We start from the raw sequence: 14,938 nt of genomic DNA on the forward strand, positions 1-14,938 counted from the left end.
AAAAAAAAAAAAAGGTCTAAACTAATCTATCTATACACGAAGTTCCCAAACATCTTCTGAACTTCTTTGTTTTTCCTTTTCAATTCGTTTTTCTTCTTCACGTTTCCTTATCATAGCCTACATAAAACAATAAAAAAATTATCAATTTGAATTTCCAAATAGATTAAATATCAATGATAACTTACATCGGCCACTTTGGAAGTTTTTGTTTTTGTTGTTAAACAGAATTTGAAATCCTCATATTTTGCACTACAATCTTTCTTTGAACCATATCTATAATAGTTAAGAGCTTGAGATCCTAAAGCTAACATTAATAAAATACAAAAAAAGGGACTAAGTAAAAAGGTTCAAAAAAAAAAGATTAGATTAACTTACTATAACATTGCCAAACAGAGTTAAAAGCTTGAGAGGCACTACAAGTTTTGAGATGGTCACCATGATCTTCTTCTAATTCATTAAAAAATGCTATAGTATCTTCATCATGTTTAGTTTCAGTATTCGACTTTGGTGATGTCATTGTAAAGTAGAAAAGAAACAAAGAAACAAAAAAAAACAAAGGAAGAAAAAAATTAAGCGGTAATTGAATAATGAAAATCAAAGACTTGAAGGAAAAAAAAATTGATGCGGTCCCTAGAGAAAAACATTGACATTATGCAAACAACTCATACAGTACAAGAACACGATGTATTGATTTTCCATGATTTCCAAAGAAAGATGATAAAGATAAAAAAAAAAAACTTGAAAAACTCTTGGCTATGACAAAGAAAAAGGAATTCCACGTGGTCGGGAGTCAAATGTTACGGTTAATATATATATATAAAAGTAGTATTGTTCATATACGAACATGAAAAGAAAGAAAAAAAAAATAGCTTTTTTATTTAAAGGAGTCTACATAAAAAAAAAAAAGAAAATCAATAAAGTGTATTCAGTTAAATAACTATCATGATTTGTTAAAAGGAGAGTCAAAAGTTAGCAAAAAAAAAAAAGAATGGGAAAGAACAATTTGAAGTTCCGTAGACACTATAAGCGTTATCCCCTTTTTTATTTCAATGGTACTTTTTTTTATATTTTAGTTTATTTTCTCTTTCTTTTTCTCTTTCTCTTTCTTTTCCAAGCCCCGTCTCTCTCTCTTTTTCTCTCTTTTTTATTTTTATTTTTATTTTTATTTTTAAAATAAAAAATAAAAAAAAAAACTTATTCTTTATTTAGTTTCAAAAGAATCCCTTTCCCTTCCTTTTTTTTTTTTTTTTTTTTTTTTTAGATTGATACCATTTTCCTCATTCCACCCATCATCACCACAATATGACTCCTAGACTATTGTCAAGGGAAAAGTCAAAGGAAAAGAGTGTTTTCCCAACTGCCTCTACCGAACGAAGAACTATTTATGTTAATATGGATATTCCACCTGATGAATTGGACGATTATGGTCAACCTACACGTAGTTTTATTGGCAATAAAATTCGAACAGCAAAATATACCTGGTATACCTTTTTACCTAAAAATTTATTTGAACAATTTCGTGGTATCGCCAATTTATACTTTCTCTTCTTGGTCATCTTACAAATGTTTCCTTTATTCAGTACTTCAGCATCTCCTATTCTTGTCATATTACCTTTGGCAGCTATTCTTGTTTTGACTGGTGCAAAAGACGCTGTGGAAGATAACAAACGCCACAAGACTGATCAAGGTGTAAACAAAGCTATCACTTTTACTCTTTCTTCTTGGACAAACGTGAATGTACCTGTATACAAAGTAGCTCGTTGGCGTCGTTGGATTCATGCTATACGCTCTTGGTTCAAATCTATTTTTCGTCGACGAAAAAATTACCTCTTGGACGATGAAGATTACGATATTCAATCTCTTCATCGTGTTAACACCAACCACTCTATTATCTCTACAACATCTACTTTACAACCTCCTACTTCTCCCATTTCTTCAATACGACAAACCATTCGATCCAGTACCACTTCTTTCACACGTGTCTTTCAACGAAATCAACCTTATCGCCCAGGCCTAGTACCACACTCTGTATTACACCGTAAAAAGAAGAAACACAATAAAAAGAATGCTTCACCTCCTGTAAAACGAAAAAGACGGGAAATGGATAAACGATGGAAACGCACATTATGGCAAGATTTACAAGTAGGTGATTTTGTCTTTTTACGAAATGATGATCCGGTGCCTGCAGATATGGTGATTCTATCTACTTCGGAACCCGATGGTTTATGCTATGTGGAAACTCAGAATTTGGATGGTGAAACCAATCTCAAGATCAAACGTGGATTACAAGCTACTAGTGATATCAACAGACCTGAAGATTGTGAAAATTCAAGTTTTTATATTGAAAGTGAAGCTCCTCATGCCAATCTTTATTCTTACAATGGTGTTTTGAAATGGAAGGTATCAATGATGGATCAAATTCAAGAAGAAGATGAAGATGATGACTATGAAACATCTGTACAAGGCAACACCTCCCAATTTGATACTATTGACGACAACGTTGATGGATTAAAAATTCAAGAAAAAACTTTAGTTCCACCAACTGAAAATGATGTCTCTCATGAAAAAACTGAAGCAATCACCGGTAGTAGTGTACTCTTACGAGGTTGCGTCTTACGAAATACTGATTGGGTTATTGGTATGGTCTTATTTACTGGAAACGAAACCAAAATTATGTTGAATTCTGGGAAAACGCCAAGTAAACGAAGTAAAATGGAAAAGGCAACCAATCCTCATGTAAGTTGATAGTAATACAAAAAAAAAAAAAAAAAAAAAAAAAAAAAAAAAAAACGGAATTAACAATATCTTTTTTATTCTAGGTCATCGCCAACTTTGTCTTATTATTTGTACTATGTTTGATATGCTCTATTGCTGCCACTGTTGTATATTCAAGTCATACATCATCAGCCTATTTTGAACATCCTGATGCAGAAAGTGCTACCATGGAAGGCTTCCTCATGTTTTGGTGAGTTCCAACTCTTTATTTCACATTACTATATATACTCATCGATTATTTATTTATTTATTTATTTATTTATAGGACTACACTCGTGATTTATCAAAATATCATTCCCATCTCATTATATATATCGGTTCAAATTGTCAAAACTGCAGCAGTAAGTTTTTTGAAAAAAAAAAATTATCAATGCTTATCCTTATATTTTTCTCTAGGCTTATTTTATTCACACTGATATTGATATGTACAATGAACGCTTGGATCAACCTTGTATTCCTAAAACTTGGAATATATCTGACGATCTTGGCCAAATTGAATACATCTTTTCTGACAAAACTGGAACACTAACTCAAAATATTATGGAATTCCGACGCTGTACTATTAATGGTGTTACCTATGGACTTGGCGAAACGGAAGCTTCTCTGGGAGCCAAATTACGTGAAGATGACAGTAACAATATCAATGGTGACGAAGAAATAGCAGGCAATACAATGAATGAAGAAACGACTCGTATCTCTGATGGATTGGATTTGGAAAAAGCAAGAAGGGAAATGTTACGAAAACAAGCTGCATTGTTTGAACATCACTATGTTAATCCCAAGTCCTCTTTTGTCGATCCCAAACTTTATGATGATCTTGCCAACAATGATATTCAATCTCAATCACTGGTTCATTTCTTTTCTGCACTGGCGTTTTGCCATACTGTTATTGCTGAAATACCTGATCCTGATAAACCACATGATATTTTATACAAGGCACAATCTCCTGATGAAGCAGCATTAGTGGCAACAGCAAGAGATGTTGGATTTACTTTTGTAACGCGTGAACAAGATACAATGATCATGGATGCTATGGGTGAACGACGTGAAATGACACTTTTACATGTATTGGAATTCAACTCGACTCGAAAACGCATGAGTGTGATTATGCGTGGTGGTGATGGAAGGGTAGTATTAATATGTAAAGGAGCAGATTCGGTGATCTATGAACGTTTGGATACAAACAATGTGACAACTGAACAACAACATATTCGTGATGATACCCTCAAGGATTTGGCGACATTTGCAAACGAAGGACTACGAACATTGTGTATTGCCAGTCGAGTGTTGGATGAAAACGTATATCAAGATTGGGCCAAACGGTACAAGGAAGCTTCCAATAGTATTCACAACCGTGATGAACAAATGGAAAGTGTATGTGAAGATATTGAACAACAATTAACTCTTATTGGTGGGACAGCTATTGAAGATAAATTACAAGAAGGTGTACCTGATACCATTGCTGTATTAGCTAAAGCTGGAATCAAGATCTGGGTGTTGACCGGTGACAAGATTGAAACCGCTATCAATATTGGATTTGCTTGTAATTTACTTACGAAGGATATGTTACTTCTCAGTGTCAATGCTCATGATGAAAAGGAAACATTGGAACAATTACGTAGCTCTCAACAACAAGTGAATGAAGTGGCTGGACAACAAAAATGTGCTTTAGTCATTGATGGTGAATCACTCAAGTACGCTTTGGAAGCACCTGCAAAAGAAGAACTACTTCGATTAGGTACTCAATGTATGGCTGTGGTATGCTGTCGTGTCAGTCCTATGCAAAAGGCAAAGGTAGTTAACCTGGTCAAAAAAGGTTTAAAGGTGATGACGCTTTCCATTGGTGATGGTGCAAATGATGTGTCTATGATTCAAGAAGCAAATGTTGGTGTTGGTATCTCCGGTGAAGAAGGTCGTCAAGCTGTCATGGCATCTGATTATGCTATTGCCCAATTCCGTTATCTTAGCAAGCTTCTACTTGTTCATGGTCGTTGGTCTTACTTGAGAACTTCAGAAATGATTTTGACCTTTTTTTATAAAAACATCATGTGGACATTGGTTTTGTTTTGGTATCAACTGTTTTGTGGGTAAGTGGAAATATTATATATATATATATAGGTTTTAACTTTATCAATTTTTTTTCCAAACATTGATTATAGGTTTTCTGGTACGATGATGTTTGATTATTCTTATATTACATTATATAACCTGGTGTTTACATCTTTACCTTGTATTTTTGCTGGTGTATTGGATCAAGATTTAAAGGCGGAATATTCGTTCAAGTTCCCACAATTGTATCTCATGGGCATTCGAAATGACAAATTCAAAACTTCAAGATTCTATTTGACTGTATTTGATGCAATCTATCAATCAGCCATCTGTTTTGGTATTCCTTACATGCTATTTATTGTTGGCAAAATGAATAGACATGGCTATGATACGGAAGGTGTGTACGAACTTGGTACTTTTATTGCTGGTATTGCTGTGGTTGTAGCGAATGCATTGGTAGGCTTTACAATCTTTAGTTATACATGGGTCATGGTCTTGGTTATTGTGGTCTCATCAGCAACCTTTTTTATTTGGACTGGTGTTTATGCTCAATTCCTGACATTCAATTTTTACGGTGAAGATATTTTGTTTCGCGATGGTTCTTTCTGGCTATGCTTGGTGATTACCTTTGTGATTTGTATGTTACCACGTTTTGTTACGAAATATTATTTACATATGGATCAACCTTTCGACAATGATATTGTACGTGAATTAGTTTTATGTAATAACGACCAGTCGCCAAGACGTGCTTCTTATTCCCACTTTACTGGATGGAAATCCTTCAAAGGCAAACAACAACGACGAAAAACGTTGATGCAACTGGAAGAAGAAATACCCATTACACTGGCACGAACACAAAGCGATCAATCAAGTGCAGTTGCTCTACGAGGAGCCTTCCATCATCAATCTCAGTTCAACAATCACAACGATCGATTTATTGATGAAGCAACAATGACAATGATGGAAGCAGAATATGATAATGTATATCCATTGACAGAACCATCACCAGCACATTCTCGACTTGACCGAACAGGCACTGGTGTCTCTGGTAAAAGTGAAATCATGTATATGCGATCAGGGAAACGAGCTTCTTTTACAGGTTTTGCTTATTCATCGGACGATGCAAGTGCTTTTGATGCCTTTAGAAAATCGGTTTATCGTGGACGGCGACGAAGTAGTGGATCAGATCAATTACAACAACAACATCGGCTACGCAACTCATACGCTGGCGTTGTGGGTGGCTCTACTCATTTAGAAACTGCCAATTCCTCTTCTACAATAGGTAAAGAACAAGATTGGATGCCTTTGGATGGATTTCGATTGCGAAGATACGAAACTGAACCTGATCCTCATCATATCACAAAAAAAGCTTCACCAAGCTGGGTCCGTGCTGTGAAACAACGAATGGCGACATCGAAAAATTCTTCTGTGGATCATGAATTGGTGGATATCTCAAGTTAAATTTAGTTCCTCTTTTCTTTTTCTCTTTTTTTTTTTTTTATTATTATTCTATTTGTGTTTTATTATATATATTTATATCTATATATTCTTGTCGTTTTTTTGTTTTTATATCCCCCTTTCCACTTTTTCTTTTTTTTTTATTTTATCTTGTCTTCCATGTTTATATTCCATATAGATTTCTTTTATATTGTACTTTTTAGTTTCACTTTGTTTTGATAAATAAAATTTCAGACTATATTTTATTGAATCTCCTTATCTATGTACCTTTTTTTTTAACGATTGATCTGATGATGATACGTTATGATGGAAAACGATGAAGATCTATCAAGATAAGAGATATCAATGACTGGTAATGGTTGCCCAAAGTGATGATGATTGATATTTCATGATCTATGATACTATGTGATGATGACAGATGATACACACACAATGGATAATATATATATATATACAACAATATGATTCTATGAGGATGAATATGAAAAAAGCCTTTATCAGTATTATTATTATTATTATTGTTAAAAGTAAGGATTCTTTCAGTTCTTGCCTTTTTCTGTATGGTTACCATACAGTTACGGAGAGTGAATTGCAATCAGCATTGGGGGATCTTTTTCTTACTGGTGAAAAAGTCACAGCCAGCAGCACAATTCTCCAAAAAAAAAAAAAAAAAAACTCCTTCTCCTTCTCCATTCACCTTCTTTTTTTTTTTTTTCATCACTCATAATATCAACTACCTTATGGAACAAACATTCGAGTCAGAATGTCAACGATATTTCCATGATGGACTCAAAGCTGCTTTTTTGACTGATAAAGATGGTGTCATCATTTTGAAAAGTAAAAAAAAAAAAAAAAAAAAAAAAAAAAACTTTCATTGTATTCACACAAGGTATATAGGTCTATCAGATGACGCGCCTCCCAAAGCAACAGATCCACTTATCTCTACCAATTTTGCTGTTGCGAACAATCAAGTAAAGAAGAAAGTAAAAAAAAGAAAACTTGTTTTATTCAAAAACTTCCTTTTTGTATATCAATAGGCATCAAAATTGGGATTGAAACACAATGAAATTATAGTTAGTATGTACGGGCTTTATCAAATTGTGCAACTGGATCAAAATCCCTTGATTATCACCATCATCAGTGACGCAAGTGCAAATACAGGTAACATCAAAAAAAAAAAAAAAAAGAATGTGTGTGTGATACTGAGGATGGGGGAACACTAATACCGGAGGATTCGGAGAACTAGTGGACATGTAGGTGAAAAAGGGAATTGAATTTACTATTTTCAAACATTGACTATCTTTTTTTTTTTATTATTTTTATTTTTAGGTATATTCATGCATTTAGCACGTCAATTAAAAAAGGTGACTGATCCATTAGTCCATCTTATGCAAACTGGAGGTCATCTTACTGCTACCCATCAAGAATAAAATTCTTTGTGTATCTCCAGTATTACTTTATTATTATTATTATTATTATTATTATTATTGATAGGATGATGATTATTAGTCTTATTAGAATAGTGATACTTTATCTATTCCAAATCTAGTGTTTTTTTACTGATTGTTTTGTATATATATATATAAAGTCTTTTATTCTCATTTCTAATAAATTTTGTCTTCATGTTATTTTACTCTTCCGAATAAAAAAAAAAACTCAGTAAAAGGGTTGCTGAGGGAAATCTCGTGATCTTTCTATAATCACATTCATCATGATTATTCATTATTCAATCTATTTCATGGACCGATGGCTGCTTATAAAAAAAAAAAAAGAGAGAGAGGATGGTTTCACTGCAATGCAACAAATGTCATTGGTTCTCCTGATGATGTTTATCTCATTCAGGGCAGCATGAATACCTTACCAAACATATGCTATTGGTGCATTCATGTAATCATTTTTCATTTCCTTTTTTTTTTTTCTTTTTCTTTTTTTTTTTTGTAATGACTGGTTCTTTCAATGTTTCAATCTATTCAGGTTATATATTATTTTTCCTTCCTTTTTTTTTCCTATTTCGAGTGGATAGACATGACATTTTTGGTATGTGTGTCAAAGGTCATTTCATGAGAAAAATAATCAAGATAAAATAAAAGGGCACGGACTTTGAACCAAATCTACACCTCTTTCTCCCAATCTACCAGCATCTGGCCCCCCGCCAATATCCAGAGTGTGAGAAAAAAAAAAAAAAAAAAACTTGGATCTTTTATTCTTTTTTTTTTTTCTTGCCATGGCAACACAAAACAATAAAGAATATTGATAGGAATGATTCTCTTTATAGATAGATCCACTTTTTGAGTATAGACAGAAATAAGTTTATCCTATTCTTCTTTCAATTTCTAAAAACAGTGAAACAAATGTAGAGAGTAGAAAAAAGAAAAAGAATACTCAACCCAATAAGGTAATAGGTAAGCAGAAACTTTATAGCGGAGAAGGCATTACTGTTGAGAAAAAAAGATCAAGGGGAGGAAAGAACAAAAGCTGAGCTGAGCTGTAAAAAAAAGCATAAAGTATAAAAAAAAAAAGCATGTGCGCTTCTTTTTCATTCTTCTTTTTTTTTCATTATTCACTCATTTTTATTATATTTATTTACGAATGGAAAACAATACTTGGTTTTATATCCAATCTAACAAAACTGGTCATGTTATATCAGCTAGTCGACAAATTCGTTCTGAACACCTCGACCCAAAAAGATCTCAAGTTTATGTTTATCCTCCTCTTCAAACAGATGACGAATTATGGACATATGAACGTCAATATATTCGTAATAAAGCAACTGGTTTAGTCTTGGATATTCGAAAAGGTAAATAATAATAGTAATAATAATAATATTTAACTAATTATCAATTGTTGTTAGGTCGCTTAAGATTGATTGAAGATACTGAAATTTGTTTATATGACGAAAAACCATTGGAAGAAGCTAGTAATCAACTATGGGGAATACGTGATACATCTCAAGGAAAATTGATATATTCTATTTCTAATACTGACTGGTCCTTAACTCAAGATGAAAACAAACTCTTGTTATATCCTCATGAACCTTTACAATCAACCATTCAACAACATGATACTTGGGAATGGATTGCTGAACATAGTTTTATACCTTCTTTATCTACCTCAACTACTACTGCTGCTGCTACTGCTACTGCGGAATGGTCTGGTCCTACAACACCTGGTTTATGTTCTTCTGTTGGTAGCTCTGTTGAATCATCTGATTTTTCTCAGGGTGGTTTATCTCCTGCTAAACGTGGCTCTCAAGGTTCAGTGAATCTTTATTCAATGGAGACTTTCAAGGATTATCATGATCGTTTATATCAAGAAAAAGATACTCATTTAAGGTAAGATATAAGGTTTAGTTTTGTTCAACCTTGTTTGTTAACATGAATCTCTTTTTCCCGCTGTTTCCTTTTTTTTTTTTTTTTTTTTTTTAGTGACAAGGCCCTTAGTATGGCAGCTGCTTATCATTCTTGGATATCAGTCCGTCCTATGGATTCCATCAAAGAACTCGATGAACCTGGAAGAATTCAACTTCAGAATAAAGCGGAACAAGAGGTAATACATGATTGGTTGTACTCGGGTCACTCTTTGTTTTTGGTTACGTGTTTTCTTTTTTAACATATCTATTTGATATTTTGATGATAGGCTCAAAATCTTTTGTTATCAAATCAACATCAAGATCATCACAAGGAAACTGTTTTACATTTGACTCTTCGTTTTATCAATCTCCTTATGGATCAAAAAGTATCAACATCATAGTATATTCCTCTATTTTTACCCTCTTTTTACTTTAGTAGTCTTTGTCTTTTTTTTTTTTTTTTTATCATCCTATTGTAAATACGTATTTTTATTTTTATGATTTTCTTTCTTGTATATTTCAACTCTTTTATAATAAAAAAAACAATGTATTTTGATTGGTCAGGAATTCAGCCTGATGAAAATTTTTAGTTTGTGTTCCGATTTATCATATAAAAATCGCTACATTTTTTGTTTTTTTTTTTTTTTTTTTCTTTGTGCTTAACGGTAAGTTATCGTATAATGATAACGTTTTCTTTTTACTAAATAACGCTCTTTTATTATTATTATTTTTATAGAAAGGAGAGAACTTTGGCAATCCCCTTGAGAAGGACGGAACGAGTTTTTTAACTCACTCTTACAATCACAGCAATGTGTTTGAAGGCACTCTGTTTTCATAGAAAACATCTTGGCATATTGCCACCTTTTTTTTTTATTATTATAATTATTGTTAAATGAAAATGAAAATAAGATGGATGAAGGGCTTAGTTGTTGCAGTGATGCATGGCTTTTTTTCTGGAATTGTCTTTATGGGATATTGGTCATTTATCATTCTTATGAAGTATGATGATGTTTGTTTATGAGAACTTTTATTTTGCTAATTCTTATGAAGCGTACTTTTTATGATGATGATCCACTATTGTGTAACTGCCAAATGTGTTGGGAAGGATGGTAGTAATAACCGTAGTGAATAAAGTACTGTCGTGATAAATCACAGGGAAAGCTAATCAAAAAGATGTTTTTGTACAATTGATTTGTCATTATTGTCCTCTGCAAACCGATTTTGTTGAGCCCTGTGGATTATCTTTTTCTTCATCATGAATCTATAAATCACGTATTCAATCATTTCCTAATAATCACTGCATACTATAAAGTTTATTCATAAATATATATATATATATACAATGGTATATTAAAAAATATGTACAAGTGTAAAGACTATAACTAGGGAAGGAGATGTTCAATGTTCTTCTTCAGTTAAACCAGGGCAATGGGTATCCAAATCATTTTCATTTTCATATTGCGCTGCGCACCAGAAACAATAGTTGTGTTGTGTTCGTAAGTAATCCACTATTTTGGTCAATTGATCATCCAACTAATAGAGAATTCACCTGTCAATATATTTCCTCTATACATCCATTCTATTTTCGATTCACTTACCGGAAGGGATTTCAATTCTTCCATCTCTTCATCTGGATAGATTCCATGATCATTTTCATTTGTTGTCTCCTTGTTTTCTTGATATTCGTCTTGATCTTCTTCTTCTTCTTGATCTTCGGATTTTTTGGGTATAAGAACCCAGAGGATATTGGCATTGATTCCCTATTCCATCCAAATAATAAAAAAATAAAAAAAGTTATGTCTTCATTGTCATCTATTTCTTCTTCTGTAATTACCTTACTTTCATCCCTTTCTTTACAAAGATGAGCAGCTGCGTTGATTTGTCGTGACCTTTTGCCTTTTTTCGCCTTTGTAGCCATCAATTCTCGGAATTGTTCAGGATCCATATCAAGTTTCTTTCGTTTTTCTAATTCTTCTTGTGCTTGTTCATCTCTTTTCCGTTTCAATAAACTGTCCATTCCTAAACCGCTTCTATCTATATAAAAAACAAAAGAGGACAAACATAAATGAATAATGTTCAAGTGTGATATGCGTTTATATCTAATACAGTATCACTTACCTTGTTTCAATTGCACTCCAAGAGGTTCGTGAATTCCTACTTGACTTTCTTTTCCTAATGCTGACCCTTGTCTTTTTTTTTTTTTTTTTTGTACAAAACAGGAATAAAAAAATAAAGAAAGAAAGAAAGAATGAATGAATAATCATTGTATTTTTTTTTTCCAAACTAAAATTTGCTCTTTATTTACTTACTTGAATCCCATTTTCAGCATCATTTTCATACCCTTGTTATCGTCCGTCATTTTTTTCTGTAGACCTTGTTCTCTTGCTTCTTGTTCTAGCTGTTTCCGAGGTTTGATATATGCCTTTTTCTGTTGTTCTCTTAGCTGTTCGCGTCGTCGTTCACTATAGGTCTTCGTTCGAAGCTTCTTGTCCATTTCTGCAGCCTGTTCCAAGATGGCAGTAGACATATAATCATCCTCTTCGTCGTTGATGATACTGTTATTATTTGACATGTTAAAATAATTCTATCTAAGCAATGTATAAAAGAAATAGAAAAGAAGAGAAGTAAAAGAATTTGGAAAATGTAATTTTTTTTTATTTCTTATTGTTCACAGTCGTGACTTTTCTCTCCCCGCTTTCTTTTTTTTTTTTGCAAAAAGATTTACATTCTTTTTCTTTTTTTTTACTTTTTTTTTGCTCTTGTACCCAATACGTATATATTTCTATAATGCCAAGTGACAAAGATAAAAGACGACTACCACATATACACCAACACACAAAGAAACGGCTACCATTTATATTAGGATTCATCTTGATCATAAGCAGTATCTTCTTCTTTTTTCGAGCCAGCAACAAGATGTGCACTGGTGACGATATTATTCAACCCACTATCTTTCATTCAACAAACAGCAGCGACGGTATGATTGTCGATATGGTAAAACAACTCTCATCCCCATCGCCGCAAAGTCAACAGCAGCTTCAAAAAGTGACGTTCCAAAATCTAAACGATAATGACAATAAAGGAGAACAAACAGTTGTTGTTATGGTTGTACTCCCACCATGGGCTATTGGATCATCCTTACAGGTCTTTTTCAAACAACTTGCTCAACAAACGCATCCTCATACTCGACTAGCATTACTCCTCCTCAATCCACCCAGTCCGACAACACTGTATACTGTACGATACTACCTCACTTCTTCCCGCATTCATATGCCTGTTGATGTGTATACCAAGACGTACGATTCGATGACACCATGGATTGCCCAAGATAACCATCATGATAGTAGCAGGAATGCTATCTATGAATTAGAACCACTACGGAAAAGTGCTATGGCAAGAGCAAAGAATTTTTTACTACAATCGGCTTTGGATCCTTTAGACAATTATGTACTTTGGTTGGACCCTTTGCTGGATCAATTTCCCACCACTTTGATTACGGATTTCATTGATTTATGTGAACAAGATAATAGCAAGAGCGATCATGGCGTGGATATCTTGGTACCAAATACTATGATTAGAAAGGATGGACAAGAATGGGGTTACGATCGATCCAACTGGCAAGAAACAACAATGTCTAGATCATTACAAGATACTGTACCAAATGATTTTGTATTTATGGAAGGTAATTAGGATGAATTTGATATATATATATATATATACTGAATTTTTTATTTCATTATTGATAGGTTGGTGGGAATATGATACACATCGGTTTTTGATGGTGGATATGTTAACAAATGGACCTGAAGATCAAAAGAAGATGGATTTTACCAAGGTACCATTAGATGGTGTTGGATCTACTTGTCTATTTGTCAAGGCAGAAGTCCATCGAAGTGGTCTCAATTTTCCTGCTTACCCTTATCAACATCAATTGGATTCTGAAGCATTTGCAAAAGCAGCACAAGTGGAAGGTTATATCATTAGAGGATTACCAAATTACAAGATCTATCATTCCAATGATGATGATGATACAAGTGTAACGGATGATAATGATGATGAAATATAGTTTAGTTTGTATTTAATAAAATCATAATCCTTTTTATTCTCATTTTTATTTTTTTTATAATACATATATATTTATTTCGTTTTTCTTTATTAGATATCATACATATATGTTTATTTGATGCTATGTGGACGCATTGACTAATCTTTTCCGCTCTCCGGGATTAAGGGATTGATGTAAATCCTTTTTCTCGAGTCAATCTGACTGGTGGGAAAGAGCGGGGAGACTGGATCCGAAAACTTAACTTTTTTTTTTTCTTTGGAAAGTTAGATAAATTTCTTTCCCTTTTTTTTTTTTTTCCTTTCCTTTCTATTCTCGTTTTTTTTTTTTTCTTGTTCTTTATTGTAATATGGTCCAAGATACTTCATCAGTTATCATTGTTAGACAAGCTACTTTGGCAGATCTTGAAATCAAGGAAGATATTCAAAAGATCATTAACGGTGCATATCGTTCAAAAGGTGAGTGACACAATCAGACATTGAAAGTACATCAATGAATTAAGACTTATTTTTTATTTCTTTTACTTTAAATAGGCGGTTGGACAGATGAAAGTGCATTAGTAAATGGTCAAAGAGCAACATTAGAAGATATGGAAACACATATTAAGGATACTGTCAATGTATTATTTTTGGCATTTGAAAAAAAAGCGGGTGAAGACCAAATGACTGTGGTGGGAACGGTACAAATCCAACCGGATGGACCTGATGAAGCTGAAATCGGATTACTCTCAGTTGATCAATCATTACAATCTCGTGGTATCGGTGGTCGTTTGGTGCGTACTGCTATGGATGAAATGAAAATACGTGGATACAAAAGAGCCGTGATTCATGTCTTGGATGTTCGAACAGAAATTTTGGCTTGGTATAGAAAACTTGGATTTGTTGAAACTGGTGAACGTACTCCTTTTGTTTGGCCTGAATTACTGAAGGTCAAATCTCTCGAATTTTTGGTGTTGAAGAAATCTTTAATATGATGCCCATTAGATTAGATTCTCAACACCAACATATACATACTCCCTTTTTATTTCTATTTTTTTTTTTTTTTTACTTACATTGTACCTATCTTACCCTTCTCTCTTTTTATTAGTGACTATTTTAGAACGTTTTAATAAACTGTTTATATATATCTTCTATCAACAATCAATACTATCAAATATAACAATCTTTGATTTTCTTTTATTTTATTTTGATAGGCGGTATTTCAAAAGGACGACCCAAAAACTGACTTGGTACCTCAGGAGGGTT

At 33.1% G+C, this 14,938-nt stretch overlaps 7 protein-coding genes across 7 annotated transcripts; 5 read left to right on the plus strand and 2 right to left on the minus strand.

The window, feature by feature from the left end:
• Nucleotides 1-14: 14 nt before the first annotated feature.
• Nucleotides 15-571, minus strand: BX664DRAFT_284090 (uncharacterized protein). The gene is made up of 3 exons (XM_051541622.1): nucleotides 376-571; nucleotides 186-304; nucleotides 15-117 (listed from the first exon to the last, which is right to left on the minus strand). The coding sequence occupies exons 1-3, from the start codon at nucleotides 515-517 to the stop codon at nucleotides 31-33; spliced, it is 348 nt and encodes a 115-aa protein (XP_051398494.1). The 5' UTR covers nucleotides 518-571; the 3' UTR covers nucleotides 15-30.
• A 679-nt stretch (nucleotides 572-1,250) lies between these two features.
• BX664DRAFT_338483 (uncharacterized protein) lies at nucleotides 1,251-6,324 on the plus strand. The gene is made up of 6 exons (XM_051546444.1): nucleotides 1,251-1,687; nucleotides 1,844-2,736; nucleotides 2,820-2,965; nucleotides 3,041-3,116; nucleotides 3,172-4,862; nucleotides 4,935-6,324. Exons 1-6 carry the CDS (start codon nucleotides 1,303-1,305, stop codon nucleotides 6,283-6,285), a joined length of 4,542 nt encoding a protein of 1,513 aa, XP_051398495.1. The 5' UTR covers nucleotides 1,251-1,302; the 3' UTR covers nucleotides 6,286-6,324.
• Nucleotides 6,325-6,983: 659 nt separating this feature from the next.
• On the plus strand, nucleotides 6,984-8,047 carry BX664DRAFT_338485 (mitogen-activated protein kinase). The gene is made up of 4 exons (XM_051546445.1): nucleotides 6,984-7,119; nucleotides 7,180-7,253; nucleotides 7,320-7,443; nucleotides 7,612-8,047. Exons 1-4 carry the CDS (start codon nucleotides 7,023-7,025, stop codon nucleotides 7,710-7,712), a joined length of 396 nt encoding a protein of 131 aa, XP_051398496.1. The 5' UTR covers nucleotides 6,984-7,022; the 3' UTR covers nucleotides 7,713-8,047.
• A 732-nt stretch (nucleotides 8,048-8,779) lies between these two features.
• Nucleotides 8,780-10,203, plus strand: BX664DRAFT_338487 (uncharacterized protein). Its single transcript, XM_051546446.1, has 4 exons — nucleotides 8,780-9,079; nucleotides 9,134-9,614; nucleotides 9,708-9,828; nucleotides 9,919-10,203. The coding sequence occupies exons 1-4, from the start codon at nucleotides 8,872-8,874 to the stop codon at nucleotides 10,030-10,032; spliced, it is 924 nt and encodes a 307-aa protein (XP_051398497.1). The 5' UTR covers nucleotides 8,780-8,871; the 3' UTR covers nucleotides 10,033-10,203.
• Nucleotides 10,204-10,928: 725 nt separating this feature from the next.
• Nucleotides 10,929-12,237, minus strand: BX664DRAFT_300805 (uncharacterized protein). The gene is made up of 5 exons (XM_051542359.1): nucleotides 11,941-12,237; nucleotides 11,750-11,820; nucleotides 11,466-11,665; nucleotides 11,230-11,391; nucleotides 10,929-11,164 (listed from the first exon to the last, which is right to left on the minus strand). The coding sequence occupies exons 1-5, from the start codon at nucleotides 12,201-12,203 to the stop codon at nucleotides 11,030-11,032; spliced, it is 831 nt and encodes a 276-aa protein (XP_051398498.1). The 5' UTR covers nucleotides 12,204-12,237; the 3' UTR covers nucleotides 10,929-11,029.
• A 310-nt stretch (nucleotides 12,238-12,547) lies between these two features.
• BX664DRAFT_316580 (Anp1-domain-containing protein) lies at nucleotides 12,548-13,697 on the plus strand (the record flags this gene model as incomplete). The annotated part of the gene is made up of 2 exons (XM_051542723.1): nucleotides 12,548-13,313; nucleotides 13,378-13,697. 2 exons carry the CDS (start codon nucleotides 12,548-12,550, stop codon nucleotides 13,695-13,697), a joined length of 1,086 nt encoding a protein of 361 aa, XP_051398499.1.
• A 313-nt stretch (nucleotides 13,698-14,010) lies between these two features.
• On the plus strand, nucleotides 14,011-14,784 carry BX664DRAFT_284101 (acyl-CoA N-acyltransferase). The gene is made up of 2 exons (XM_051541623.1): nucleotides 14,011-14,152; nucleotides 14,228-14,784. The coding sequence occupies exons 1-2, from the start codon at nucleotides 14,044-14,046 to the stop codon at nucleotides 14,665-14,667; spliced, it is 549 nt and encodes a 182-aa protein (XP_051398500.1). The 5' UTR covers nucleotides 14,011-14,043; the 3' UTR covers nucleotides 14,668-14,784.
• Nucleotides 14,785-14,938: the final 154 nt, after the last annotated feature.

Source organism: Halteromyces radiatus (genome assembly GCF_025201355.1).
Source record: "Halteromyces radiatus strain CBS 162.75 chromosome Unknown BX664scaffold_6, whole genome shotgun sequence".
In the NCBI taxonomy this organism is placed as follows: Eukaryota; Fungi; Mucoromycota; class Mucoromycetes; order Mucorales; family Cunninghamellaceae; genus Halteromyces; species Halteromyces radiatus.